This window comes from Pteronotus mesoamericanus, unplaced genomic scaffold, assembly GCF_021234165.1.
Source record: "Pteronotus mesoamericanus isolate MK-2021 breed Mesoamerican mustached bat unplaced genomic scaffold, CSHL_Meso_final contig_116, whole genome shotgun sequence".
NCBI classification, from domain to species: Eukaryota; Metazoa; Chordata; class Mammalia; order Chiroptera; family Mormoopidae; genus Pteronotus; species Pteronotus mesoamericanus.
The window spans coordinates 9,572,462-9,584,609 of record NW_026555027.1 but is presented as its reverse complement, the minus strand read 5'-3'; the positions used below and the strand labels follow the sequence as shown (position 1 = coordinate 9,584,609).

Here is a 12,148-nt window from a genome sequence, read left to right as displayed (position 1 = left end):
CCCAGAGAGACCCAGAGGGCCCCAGAGGGGCTGTGTGGGACAGCTGGACCCCCAAGAGGCCAAGGCTGCGAGTCCTGAGCTGGGACCCCTATTCTTACTACCACTCTGTGCCTGGGAACAAAAGCCACATCCCAAGCCGGCATGCTCCCGCCCCCCAGGCTCCCATCCTGCCTCTGTGTCACAGCAGCTACCCCGTCTGAGGCCACTGTCCTCTTGCATGCGATCCACCCCTCCACTGGACTATCCCTCTGGGACCCCATGCCTGGACAAATGCTCAGCGCATAGAAGATCCACAAGGAAGGATGGAATAAATAAGTGACTGAACGAATGAATGAGGTGACCCCGGAGCTGAGCTCTCCATGCTGAGAAAACAGACTGTGAGGAACCAAGGGAAGGAAATGGGAGCCCAGGGAGCAGCCCCCAAAGGCCCTGGGAGGGATGAGCTTGGCCCCTACGGAATGGAGCAGGCAGGAGGCGCAAGGCCGGGGCAGAGGCTAGGGTGGGAGGGACCAGGCCCAACACAGGCCGGATTTCACTCCAGGGCCAGGGCAGCGCAGGAGCGCTCCCCGCAGGGTGAGCCCCGCTCCCAGGCATTTCTCTTCCGTTTCCGCAAGTTCCCACCCAGCCCACTCGGCCTATACTTCAGGCACTAGAAACACAGGTGCTCAGACCCCCAAAATAAACACACCCCATCCACTGGAAAACATGTTAACACCGCACAGAAGCGACTTTAATTTTAGCGCACAAGATGGCTTTGTGTTTACAAAGACGGGCTGTGTTTACAAGCTGTGTTGATAGCACTTGGAACTTCTCAGTTCTCCTTGGCCTTGACCTGGACAGCTCTGGGGTGAGGGAGCACGTCCCCTCTGTCCCTCTCAGAGCAGAGGCACAGTGAGCATGAGCGGGCACACGGGGGTCCACTGATGCAGGGGTGGAGGGGAGGGTCGGCTCTCACTCAGTTCCTCCCCTTACTGCGAGGCCTGGGCCCTCCTGGGTCAGGGAGGGAAGGCGGGCGCCTCAGCCAGCGGGCGGGACATGCTCTGGATGGCCCACTGCAGGATGCCATCGAAGGACTGCTGCAGGACAGAGCAGAAGGGGGCACTGGTCCTGGCCAGAACCTCCGGGTCAGGTGTGCCCGCCCTGCCCCCACCTGGCCACCTGGGGTAGGGGAACGGCTGGAGGTGTTGACCTCCTGTCAAAAGAAGATGACGCCCCCTAAAAGCCACATATTCTTCCCAGCTGATCTAGCTGCCCATCTTCGGGCAGAGAGGCCTGGCTCGAGAGCAGGAATGAGACCTACAAACAGCAGAGCTTCCGGGGCCCCCACTCCACCCCAGGGAAAGTCATGGCCTCCAAGGCAGGCTTTGGTGGCCCTGCTGCACCAGGACCTCCAAGCCAGCTGGACAGCAGAGCGGCTCAGGGCCCCCTTGCTGTGTTTACGAGCTCTTGTGCGCAGAGGGGTCAGCGCCGTGCCGGAGCAGGTTGACCTGGCTGCTTGGAGCGGCCAGAGCCGGGCCTCCTAGCCCCTTCCGTGGCTCAGGTGCTGGCTGCCTCAGGGGTGGGAGGTGGGGAGAGCAGTACAGGACAAGGTGGAGGACAGGTGCAGGCCGGGCCAGGTGACGCGTTACCTCGCTCAGGAGGGACTCCAGGTCATCCCTGTGTAGAACGGGCTCTTGACCAGTAGAATCATCCCCTGCCTAAAACCCAGAAAAGGAAGATCACCCCCAACTTCCACACCCCTGCTGGGGACACCCCTATGGAAACAGGACTCCCTGCAGAGGCATCAGGGGCTGGCGGTGGGTGACAGGTGCAAGGGCCGTGAGGATGCTGCGGGTGCTTCTTTCGGGGCGGGAGTCCCTGAGAACTGAATTCTGACACGTAGCTCCTTCTGGGGGCTGCCGGCCCAGGGCCCCACGCCTCTGCAAGCCGGCTGCCCCAAGCCCCCAGGCCAGCCGGCCTCCACACGCTGCGTGTGGCCCCCCGGAGAATGTGAGGTGACTGAAAGAACTGTCACTGATGGAAAACAGGCCCAGAGAGGGCAGTGACTGTCCCGGTGCCAGCCATCCAACCATCCCACAAGCATGGCCCGGGCCAGAGCAGTGAACGCAGCTCCTGGGCGGGAGGGGAGACGTCTACCCTGAGTGGAACCACGGGAAATTGCCCGATTTGCAGCTCCAAAGAGCCAAATGTCAGCTCTGCCACCTGGGTGGGTCTGATAAACTCAGGCCCTGCCGGGTGCCCCCAGCCCTGGGTGCCTGAAGGAGGAGCACAGCCCCAGCGTGTGCAGGAGCTTTCAGGCAAGGGTCATGTGACTATGGCTGGGGACGGCAGCGGGGGGAGGGGGCAAAGGGAGCTGCAACGTTTTACTCCAAAATGGCATGACATTTTACAACACAAGGAAGAGAAAAGGGTCTTTGCTGTTAAGAGGAAAGAGCCCAGGTTTCCATGAAGGAAGCGCATTCTGGAGGGAGGCAGCCCCCTTGGGAGACCCACCCCCAAGGATGCCTGGAGGAGGAGGCTATGAGCTGGCTTGGGCCCACACCTGCAGATAGATGGGTGGGGACCGTGAGAGAGGTTTCCCGCAGTTGTAAGCCCTGCCAGGTGGTCCCATGAAGCCCCTCCTGGGCAGGGCCTCGTGCAGTGCCTGGGGGTACCATCTCCCACACAGCCTGTCCAGGGGCACCTGGATGGGGGCTGGATGGGTCACCACCCCCAGGAGCCCCCAAAGATTCCTCCAGGCCCTGGGAGTGGTCGGGAAGGCCTTTGAGGCACCACCCTCTGGAGGGTCCTGAGTGGGGGAGGCACAGGAGCCCAGTTCTGAGGGAGCCCAGGGTGACTGCTGCGGGGCCTTGGCTGCCTTTCCTCCAGGACAAATGAGGACGGGGACAGGTGCTGATTCTCCCCAGGGACTCCGGCTACAGGATGGGGCTGGGAAGGCCCCGACCCAGGGCTGCTGGAGGACTGGGGTGTGGACGGAAAAGGGGTTCTATGCAAGGTAACCTCACTGAGCGATCTGGTCATAAACTCCTAGCTGGGCGGGCCACCGTGGGCGGTTGTCACAAGCATAAAACTTCTTGAGTAAAAGGCTTGTCTTTGCCTTAAACCAGCCCTGTCCACTGTTTCTGTTAACACACCTTTGAAAAGCCCCTTTCAGACCCCGCCTTCTAGACCGTGAGCACCCTCAAGGGGACACTTAGTCTCCTCTATCCTGTAATGCGTAATCCGATCCCCTGCTCGCTGTCTCCCGCCTCCCTTCACCTTCCTCATTGTCCCTGCTTAATCACAAACGCAGAGGAGAAACTGCACACTCTTCTTCTGTGGGGGCACTTTTCTCAGTATGTTGAATCCTGCTTGGTGTATCCTGCTTGACTCAGATAAATTTTTACAAAAGCTCTCTAAGAATATGGACTTCCTTTGTGGACAGGGGTGATTGCACGGGTGGGTCACCTTCGGTCACGGCCTGTGGGTGCTCATTCCCACCGTGGTGCCTCCTTCCGCGCGCCCGTGGCCCTGTCCCACCCGGCACTCCCGGGCTGGGGGAGGGGCGCCGAGGATTAGGGGCGCTCTGGGCACGGACGCGTTTCCTTTTTAAATACATTTAAATGATCAAAAAAGAGTCGATTTAAAAAAACAAACAAAAAAAAAAACCCTTGCATACAAATCAGAAACACATGGTGGAGGGTATGGTGCAAAGCCCGCTCTCGAGACGCACTCCTCGCACCTATCAAGCCCGCGGGGTCCCCCTCCCCCACTGGGGGCACTAACCTTGGCGGGCCCGGTAATCGGGCGGGCGGGGCTCGGGGCGGGCGCCCCCTCCGCGGGGGCCGGGGCGGGGTCTCCAGAGCAGGACCTGCAGCGCAGAAGGGCCCTGCGCAGAGAGGAGGGCAGGCTGTGGCTGCCCGGCTCGGCCGAGAACTGGCGGGTAACGGGGGTTTCTCGCGGGACCGCGGGGGGCGCCGCCCCGCCCCCTGGCCATCACACTCACCCGGGCCGGGCGCCCGCGGGGAAGTGGCAGCGCCAGTGGAAGGCGGCGGCGCAGTGCACGCACCGCAGGGCGTCCGTGCCGTCTCCGCACACTCCGCACCGCGCAACGGACGCCGGGCCCTGCGGGGCGGACGGAGCCGTGTCCGGAGGCCGGGAGGGGCGCGCTACCGACCCTGAGCCCTCTGCCCTGACCCAGGAACCCACCAGGGCTGGAGGGCGGGGTGGGGCGCACGCGGGAGAGAGGAGGCTTGGGTCTCTAAGCCCTGGGACACAGGGGCTCCTTTCACCTTTGGGCTGCAGCCCGGAGAAACCACGTGCTCCAACCTCGTTCCCCTTGGCGCGCCTGGACCCCTCTCAGGGCTGGTCAAGGGGTCCCCAAAATGCCACCCCACCCTCTTTTACTGTCCTGCCTCCTTTGGGGGTGGAGTGCGGGGTGTTCAGCAACAATGCGAGGATGCTTCGCCCATGCAGGAATCCCTCCAGCGCCCCTGACCTTGTTCTGGATATTCTCCCCCAGCACCTGAGCCCTGTGCCTCCTCCCAGCTGCCCTCCCCATGGCCAGGGGGGCTGCCCCTGACAGAGGCCTCCCCCAGCTCTGGCCCCTAACCCCCTGCCCCGCGTTAGACTCCCACCCACTTCCCTCCTTCCAATCACCACCTCCCCTCCCCCACCCCGCCATCACTCTCCCTCTCTGGCAGGCTTCCCTGCGGGCCCTGGGCCCTGAGCTCCCTGACCCCAGGACTCCAGGACCCCAGGCGCCTCACCTGCTGCCCCTCAGGGCCCACACACAGTAGGGGGCGTAAGGCAGAGGGGTCCAATACAGGCAGGGGGGCTGCCGAAGTTGGGGGCAGCACGTGCTTGTAGGTGACAGCTGTGTCCATCATAGCCGTGGGTTCCCTGAGCAGGCCCTTCACCTCCTCTCCTGAGGACCTCAGTCCCAGGACGACCTGGAACCAGCGGGTCAGTGCTCGGAGAGGCCACAGGGCACCACCTGGGGAGCTATTGACTGCTGGGAACTGGGGGCTGGGGAAGCACCCCCACGCTGGGTCGGAAAGGCCCAGGTGCAGCCCCCAGCTCTGTGGTCCTCAGCTCCATCTGTGGTCCCTTTCCCCATCTAAAGATGGGGTGCCCCAAGGCCTCAGGGACCGTCAGGGCGAACGCTCTTTCTACAGCCAGGCATGGGTTGTATCCTTCATGTCTTTGCTGCAACAGACACTCAGAGATTTGGGGGTGCACATTATCAGTGGTCACAGTGCATCCCCTGTGTTGGGCTGACAGAGCCAAGGCCCCCAGGCTGAGCACCAAGGCCACTGTAAGGGCAGCTGCCCAGTAGCTGGCACCCCCTCAGGCCCCACTGCAAGAAGTCAAATGGATGTGGCCGGGCTTTGGGGCGGGGGGTGGCGCACTTGGTTCGCTTGCTGGGCAGGCCCGACCCACAGGAGTGGCCAGCAGGCAAGGCTCCAGGCAGACAGAGGGCCTGGGAGAGGTCCTGTGCTCACCGGGGTTTCCGCTGGCGGCTCCTCAGCCCGGGGCAGGTCCCGCTCGGCTCTTCCTTGGAGGCAGCTGGAGCACCTCCAGGTCCCACTGCTCACATTGTCGCCGGCCAGAGCCATGGAGGACAAGGCAGAAGGTTGGGTAGATTCCCATACCCAAAACTCAGGGGAGGCCTGAGGGCTCCTCCAAGTCACCCTTTCCTTTTACAGAGAGAGGACCTGGGGCCCAGGCAGGAAGTGGGCAGAGCCCAGGCAGGAACAACCTGCCTGGTCAGTTGGCAGGAGAGCCAAGGATGCCCACTATTTACCCCTGGGAGGGTTAGTGTTGCACTGCATGCTACTCTGAGGAGCCCCGAGAGGGCCAGACCCTCGCCCCCTGGCAGCCCGTGCCTGGCTGTCACAGGCCGGGCCTGCAGGTGGCACTGGCCTCAGCCTGGTCTGTTTATACCCGTGGACCCACCACATTCCACAAGGGAGGCGGTGCCCAGTACAAGGGAGATGGTGCCCAGTACAAGGGAGGTGTCAAGGGCAGGAAGGAGAGAACGGGAGAATGATAGACCGTCTGCGTCAGTGGGATGCTGAACAATGGCCTGGGCCTGACCCCTCATGGGAGTGAAGCATCTGAGGCTTAGGGAGTCGTGGCCTGGCCATGGTCACGCAGCGAGCAGGGCCACAGCCGGGGCTGCCACCACCCAGGCCCCGCCCACAGACCACCAGTCCTGTGCGCACGGGTGGTAGAGGGCAGGGCTCTCCTGGGGGCTGGGGAGGGGGTGTCAGGAGGTAGACCAGGCCTTGGGGTGCAGCTCTGTGGCCTCTGGGATCCCTGACTTTGCTTGGGGTCAGCTGCTCGTAGGAGTTTGCCCGGGAGTGTGGAGTGAGCTGGGGTGAGCTGACCGCTCTTCGCCTCCAGCCCCCGTTCTGCCAAGGGTGGCCTCAGGGCCCTCCTGGCCGTGCTGGGGACAGTGCGGCCATGCAGGGAGGTGGAGTGAGAGCAGCCCCGGCCCCAGCCCCAGTGCTCAGGGACCGGCACCAGGGCTCCCCCAAAGGTGGACCTCACTTCCCCCTCGTGGAACAGAGAGACTTCCGGGTGGCCTCCACTCGGCGTGAGTGGGTGGAGGTAGCTGTGAAGCCACCTGGGGGTGGATGGGGATGGTGCTGAGGGGGGACCAGCATGCCGGGCTCACCTGGGGATCTCCCGGAGTGGCGGGGACAGGCAGGCCAGGTGGAAGGCCCGGGGGCAGCCGTCACAGCAGATGAGCTCCCCTCCATCCCGACACACGGCACACTCGTCCTCGTTCTTCTGACGCAGAAAGAGACCACATCTTGTGGGGGGTAGAGGCCTGGCCTCGCCAAGGGCCCCCAGAATTGCTCCACGGCAGGTCCCCCAGGGGCACCCAGATCCCCTGGCCTGCTCCGTGGCCTCCCCAAGATCCCTTTCATCTCCGTGGCTCTAGACCCTGCACACCTCCCGGGTCCTCCTCTCTCGGGAAGAACAGACCTTTAGAAAGCCGGGGGTCTCATGGCTCCAAGGGGTCCCGAGACTGCACGCCCACCCCCATGCTGCCCCTTCCTCTCAGGGCAAGGAGGGGTAGGCACAGCAGTGTTCCTGTTGGCCCCAGGCTCCCTCTGTCCCCTCCCCCTGAAGCCTCCAGCCTCCCTGTGCCCTTGCCTACATGGCACCCCCACGCCCTCCTGGCTGCGGGCTGCTGCAGCAGCCCCCTGAACTGCCATGGTGGGCAGCCCACACAGCAATGAGCACACTCGCTGTAACAGTCCTCCCGGACCCCGCCCGCAGGGCGGGCATGGAGCCTGCTCACTCCTGGGTGCCCGCGCCCAGACAGAACCTGGTGCGGAGAGGCGGGGATCTGTGATGAGTTCTGCCTCGTTACGGTGCTGGGAGCCCAAGCATGCGCCTGGCACTGGGTTCCCGGGTCTCAGCAGGGCCCGCTGCCCCAGCCGTGGGCCAGCTGTGAGATGAGGGACAGCTGGCACCTGGACCAAACGCTACAGTTTTAAAAGCCCGGGAAGCCTCGCTTTCTCTGACTTATTTGAATTTTTGCAATTGTGTGTTATCAGAAAAAAAAAGATACTATTAAAAAAAAAAAAAAAGAACGAACTCCGCCCTGTGAATAGGAGCTTAGGCCTTGTCCTGCGGCCACTGGAGTGAGTGCCCTGGACAAGCAGCAAGCCCTCAGGGTCGTGGGGATGAGAGGCAGCCCCCCCACCCCCACGTCTGGGAGTTACCTGGTGGAGCTGGGGCTCACTGGGCAGCGTAGCCGGGGCCGGGGCCCTGCCCTGCTGACTGGCCCTCAGATCCCCTCCAGCCTGCCAGGGAGAAGACAGGGTTGCCAACAGCGGGGACACCCCGGGGCAGGGAAGCCCCAGCTGCAGGCAGAGCTCCCGACCCAGAGCTGATGCTGCTGCCATTGTGCATCCCTGCGGTGGGCGCCAAGGGGCCTCCCCAGGGGCAGTCGGGCAGCGCTTACAGGTGCAGCTACCTGGGCCCCCTTCGCTCGGACCAGCGTCTTCAGGCCACCGTTGCTGCGGGCTTTGTTCTTCGCCACGCCTGGGTCTTCAAACTTGTTGGGAGTATAAACCCCCCCAACCTGGATGCACTTCTGGGTGCCACCTGGGAGGAGAGGCTGAGTGGCCCAGCTGCCTGCCCAGCCGCACTGCAGCTGGATGCTCCTTCTCCCTCACCCACCCCCGCACCCCCGGGCAGATCTGGGGCCAACGTCCTGGGCACAGGAGGGCTCACTGCTGGGAAGCTGTGCTGCTTGTCCCCCAAGTTCATGTCCACTTGGAATGTTAGTATGGGGTCTTATTTGGAAGTAGGGTCTCTGAAGATGTAATTAGTTCAAATGGGCTCGCATTGGACCTCATGTCCAATGGCAGGTGTCCTTGTGAGAAGAGGGGAGGACACAGAGAGGCAGAGGAAGGGGCCCTGTGACGATGGCGGCAGAGAGAGGAGGGACTGGACCGCAAGCCGGGACAGACCTCTGGCACCGCCAGGATCCGGGAGAGGCAGGACAGATTCTCCTGTCAAGCCTCCCCGAGAGTGACCTGCTCACGCCGAGATGCTGACATCTCTGTTGCTGTAAGCCACCTTGTTAGTGGCAGTTTGTCATAACAGTCTTAAGAAATGACTGCAGGGTCCTTGGGTCCCTCCCTGGTGAGAGACCAGGACCCACAGCAGCTCTCAGGGGCCGGCTGATCCTGGCTGTCCTCGGGGTCCCAAGCTGGTACCCAGCGCAGAGGAAGTTTTCTGGCCTCTCAGAAGACTCCCGGCTGGCATACCCAGGAGCCCCTCCCCCATGGGGGGCCCTCGGCACCCCCACTGCCCCCCACCACCCCTCCAGAGCCAGCAGAACCCCTCGGGGGATGCTGGCTGCCTCGTCCCCAGTCCTGCCTGCTCCAGGGCCACCAGAGAGCTGGGGGGACGCAGACCCCAGGGACCAGCGTGTCCACCTGACTCAAACACTTGCTGGATGAGGATCCCCTCCACAGCCCCGCAGGCTCCGGGAGCGTCCCCAGACGACACTGCCACGGTTCTCTGGACTGAAGCAGACATAGTCTGAATTCCTGGGGAAGGGAGCACCAGATGGGGGCCATCAGTTGGGCCCCTGAGCACCTGCTCCAGGCAGGAAGTGGGGAGCTGGAGGCACCTGGGCACGGAATCCTCCTTCTTTCCTTCAGCTCAGGGCAGGCCTCAGAGGGGGCCCAGCCCCTCCACACAGACAGACAGCTCATGTGTCAGAGCAGACAGGCTATATGTGTGTGTGTGTGTGTGTGTCTGTGTGAGATGTGAGAGACAACTGAACACGGCAGGTGGAATGAACAGGGACCCTGGGACACGGCCCTGGGTTGTGCTGGGAGGGAGGCAGAGTACCCAGGGCCTAAACCTAGGTCATCACCAGGTGACCACAGGGGTCCCTGGGGTCCCAGGTTCTGGGGCAGAGAGGGGACAGGCTGATCCAGCCAAGGGACCAAGGAGGATTCTCTGGAGCGAGGAGAGTTTAGCTAGTTCTAAAGGACAGGCACAGGAGGGACAACCCGAGGTGAGCCCCCTTTCCCGGAGGAGGCTTTGGGGTCAAATGCCAGGCCAGGTGGCCCCAGGTCCCAGGACAAGCCCTCAGAGGACAGCCCCCCAACCCCAGACCCCCAGACCCCGGCCCAGGAGCAGAGGCCCTGGGGCCGGCTCACCGTTCCCCAGCGGCAGGCGCTGCGGCTCTGTGGTGCTCTCCTGCTTCTTGTGGGGCTTGGCCTTCGCCTGGGAGCCTGTAGGGGGAGCTGCAGCAGCCAGCCCTGCTCTCCACTCCCGAAGCCAGTTGGCAGGCAGGGTGGAGAGCACAGGGAGGGGGTGCGCTGTCTTCCAATCCTGTGGGCCCCCTTTCTTTACAGGGCTCTGCTGCCCACGTCCGTGAAAAGGAAGTGACACCCACCTGACTACTTCACGGGCACTGGGCAACCTCCAGGGAGTCCACTAAGCACCCAAAGGGGATCACTCCTGCTCCCTCCAGGCTGGCTCCTGCTCACCACTTGGGCCAGATGCTCCCAGAGCTAGCAGGTGTTGGGCTCCTGGGGGGATCTGTGGCCAGCCCTGCTCCTTAAACCGCATACCTGGGCTGGAGGTGCCCCGTGGGGACAGGGCTGCTGATGGGGCAGTCCGAGGCTCCTCCAGGGCCTTCCTCTTGGCTGGGGGTCTGGGCATCGGCACTGCGGCCTTGGGGCCAGCTGGGGGCTTCTTCCCCTTCCGGGGCTGGCTGAGGTCCACATCTGCAAGGCAGGGGCAAGAGTGGAAGCCAGAACTGACCCCCGGGCCAGGTGGGCAAGGCCTTGGGCCTTTGCCTCTTAGAACTCAAGGTTGTCCTGAGTCAAGCCCAGAGTGTCCCTAACCCCCAGCCTCTTCCGTCTTACAGTCTCACTGGGGTTCAGCGACACTGCTCAGGAACCTCAGCCCCCGCAAGCGAGGCTGACCCACAGGGACCCCCGGCCTCAGCCCAGGGCCCGCACCTTTGGGAAAGCTGTCCAGGATGGGCTGCAGCCGGGCGTATCTCTCCAGGTTGTAGTCCTTGAAGAGAACCCTCCAGAAGTCCAGGATCACGGCCGCATCTTGGGTCAGGAGCCAGGAGAGGAGCGTGTAGAAGGCCTGTGGGCAGCCCTCCTTCTCCTTCAGACGCAGCGTCTCCTGAAGCAAGAGCGGGGCGGTGGGGGCCCTGCCTGTGCTTGTCTGCACCCCCTTATCTCCCACTTCCGCTGTGGGACTAGAGGGTGGACGCCAACCCAGAGGAGGCTGCTGGAGATCGGGCACTGTGTCTGTTCCTTGGCTCGGGCAAGCTTGAGGCTGGTGTGGGGGTGCTGGGGTGGGGGGGGCCCACTTGAAACTCTTCTTAGGGGACCTGTCCCCTGGCTTGAACATAGGCTCAGGGAGGGCTGGGAGGGGGACTTTGGGGATCGCCGTTGGGGGCACAACTGGAACGCATCCAGGAGACAATCCTCTAGGCTGGTGGCTGGGGCCTGGAGCAGGCCAGGGCGTTGGAGGCAGGGGCCAACCTCTAAATTGTCCTGGGGCCCTTGCATCTGGCTCGTAGGCAGGGCAAGGGGAGGCTAGGGGCCATGAGAGGGAGCTTGAGAAGCGGAAGAGTCCCTCCGCTGCTGCGGAAGCAGGTCCACCTGGCACCAACCCCTCTTCTCCAGGGCCACGCCCCCCACCCCGCACCCCGGCTCCTAGGCGGGGCTGGGGAAGGCTAGGGACGCGTGGGGGCCGGCCTGGGGCCCACCTGGAGCTTGTCCTCCGGGACCACGTCGTGGTCGGCCAGCGCGTGCAGCAGCGGGAAGGCGCTGTCCACGGCCACAGCAATCTCGGTGCGGTGCAGTTTCAGGAGGCGGCGCAGCGCCGCGTCCCCGCCGGCGCGGGCCTCGCCTGCCATCTCCGGGTCCGGGGGCACGAGCCTGGGGGCCCCTCTTCCTGCCTGGGTCTCGCGGCCGCGGGGGGCCACCGGGCTTGTGAGATGTCTGGGCAGTGTCTGCTCACGCTCTCGCAGCCCCGCCGAGCACCAGGGCCGGCCCTTGGGCCTGCACACCTGGACGCGCACCTCTGCGGCTGCAGCCGGCCGAGGGGTCCCTGTTATACCGAACTCTCCACGGAAAGAGCAAAGGCTGAGCTGCCTCAAAGCCAATCAGGGCCTGGGGGAGCTTCCAGAGGGGCGGACCTGGAAACTTCCCTGTAACTGAGTGAGACGTGGCCCCCTCCACCCGCCAGTTCCCACTCTGCACCTGCCAACAGTCTGCTGACCTTCCTTTCCTTTGCAAAGGAAGCTTCTGGATCAACCTTCCCAGTCCCCTCACTCATGGGGGCCCAGCCTCAGGAAAGCAAAGCCACTTCACATCACATCTAATGGCACCTGCTGGGCCAGCCTGCTCCCAAATTCCCACACAAAGTCACCCAGTGTGCCTGGGAACCGTGGTTTTAGGGGTGACCAATGAACACGGTTTCCAGTAACTCAGCCTCACTCTCTTTGGAGTATCATCGCTCCCCAGCTCCGCTCTGCAGCCAGCGGACTATCCCCCCCATCCCTTTAGCTGAGTGCTCACTGAGGGACCATTGGCCGTAAGACGTGGTCCAAGGCGGATTAAGAACTGCCGAGAAGATCAGCCCTCCCTTCACTTTT

General features: G+C 63.4%; 1 protein-coding gene across 1 annotated transcript; it reads right to left on the bottom strand.

The window, feature by feature from the left end:
* Positions 1 to 995: 995 nt before the first annotated feature.
* On the bottom strand, positions 996 to 11,407 carry AIRE (autoimmune regulator). The gene is made up of 14 exons (XM_054577553.1): positions 11,258 to 11,407; positions 10,491 to 10,665; positions 10,098 to 10,253; positions 9,681 to 9,755; positions 8,946 to 9,059; positions 7,964 to 8,106; positions 7,722 to 7,802; positions 6,662 to 6,777; positions 5,484 to 5,568; positions 4,749 to 4,931; positions 3,986 to 4,104; positions 3,766 to 3,868; positions 1,629 to 1,697; positions 996 to 1,076 (listed from the first exon to the last, which is right to left on the bottom strand). The coding sequence occupies exons 1-14, from the start codon at positions 11,405 to 11,407 to the stop codon at positions 996 to 998; spliced, it is 1,650 nt and encodes a 549-aa protein (XP_054433528.1).
* Between the last annotated feature and the right edge of the window lie 741 nt (positions 11,408 to 12,148).

Coding starts and splice junctions, on each gene's coding strand:
- AIRE (XM_054577553.1), bottom strand. CDS start 11,407: ATGGCAGGCGAGGCCCGCGCCGGCGGGGACGCGGCGCTGCGCCGCCTC. Junction 7,803..7,963: donor GGGCCCAGGTAGCTGCACCT/GTAAGCGCTGCC, acceptor TCTCCCTGGCAG/GCTGGAGGGGATCTGAGGGC. Junction 4,932..5,483: donor AGCCGCCAGCGGAAACCCCG/GTGAGCACAGGA, acceptor CGCTGGTTCCAG/GTCGTCCTGGGACTGAGGTC.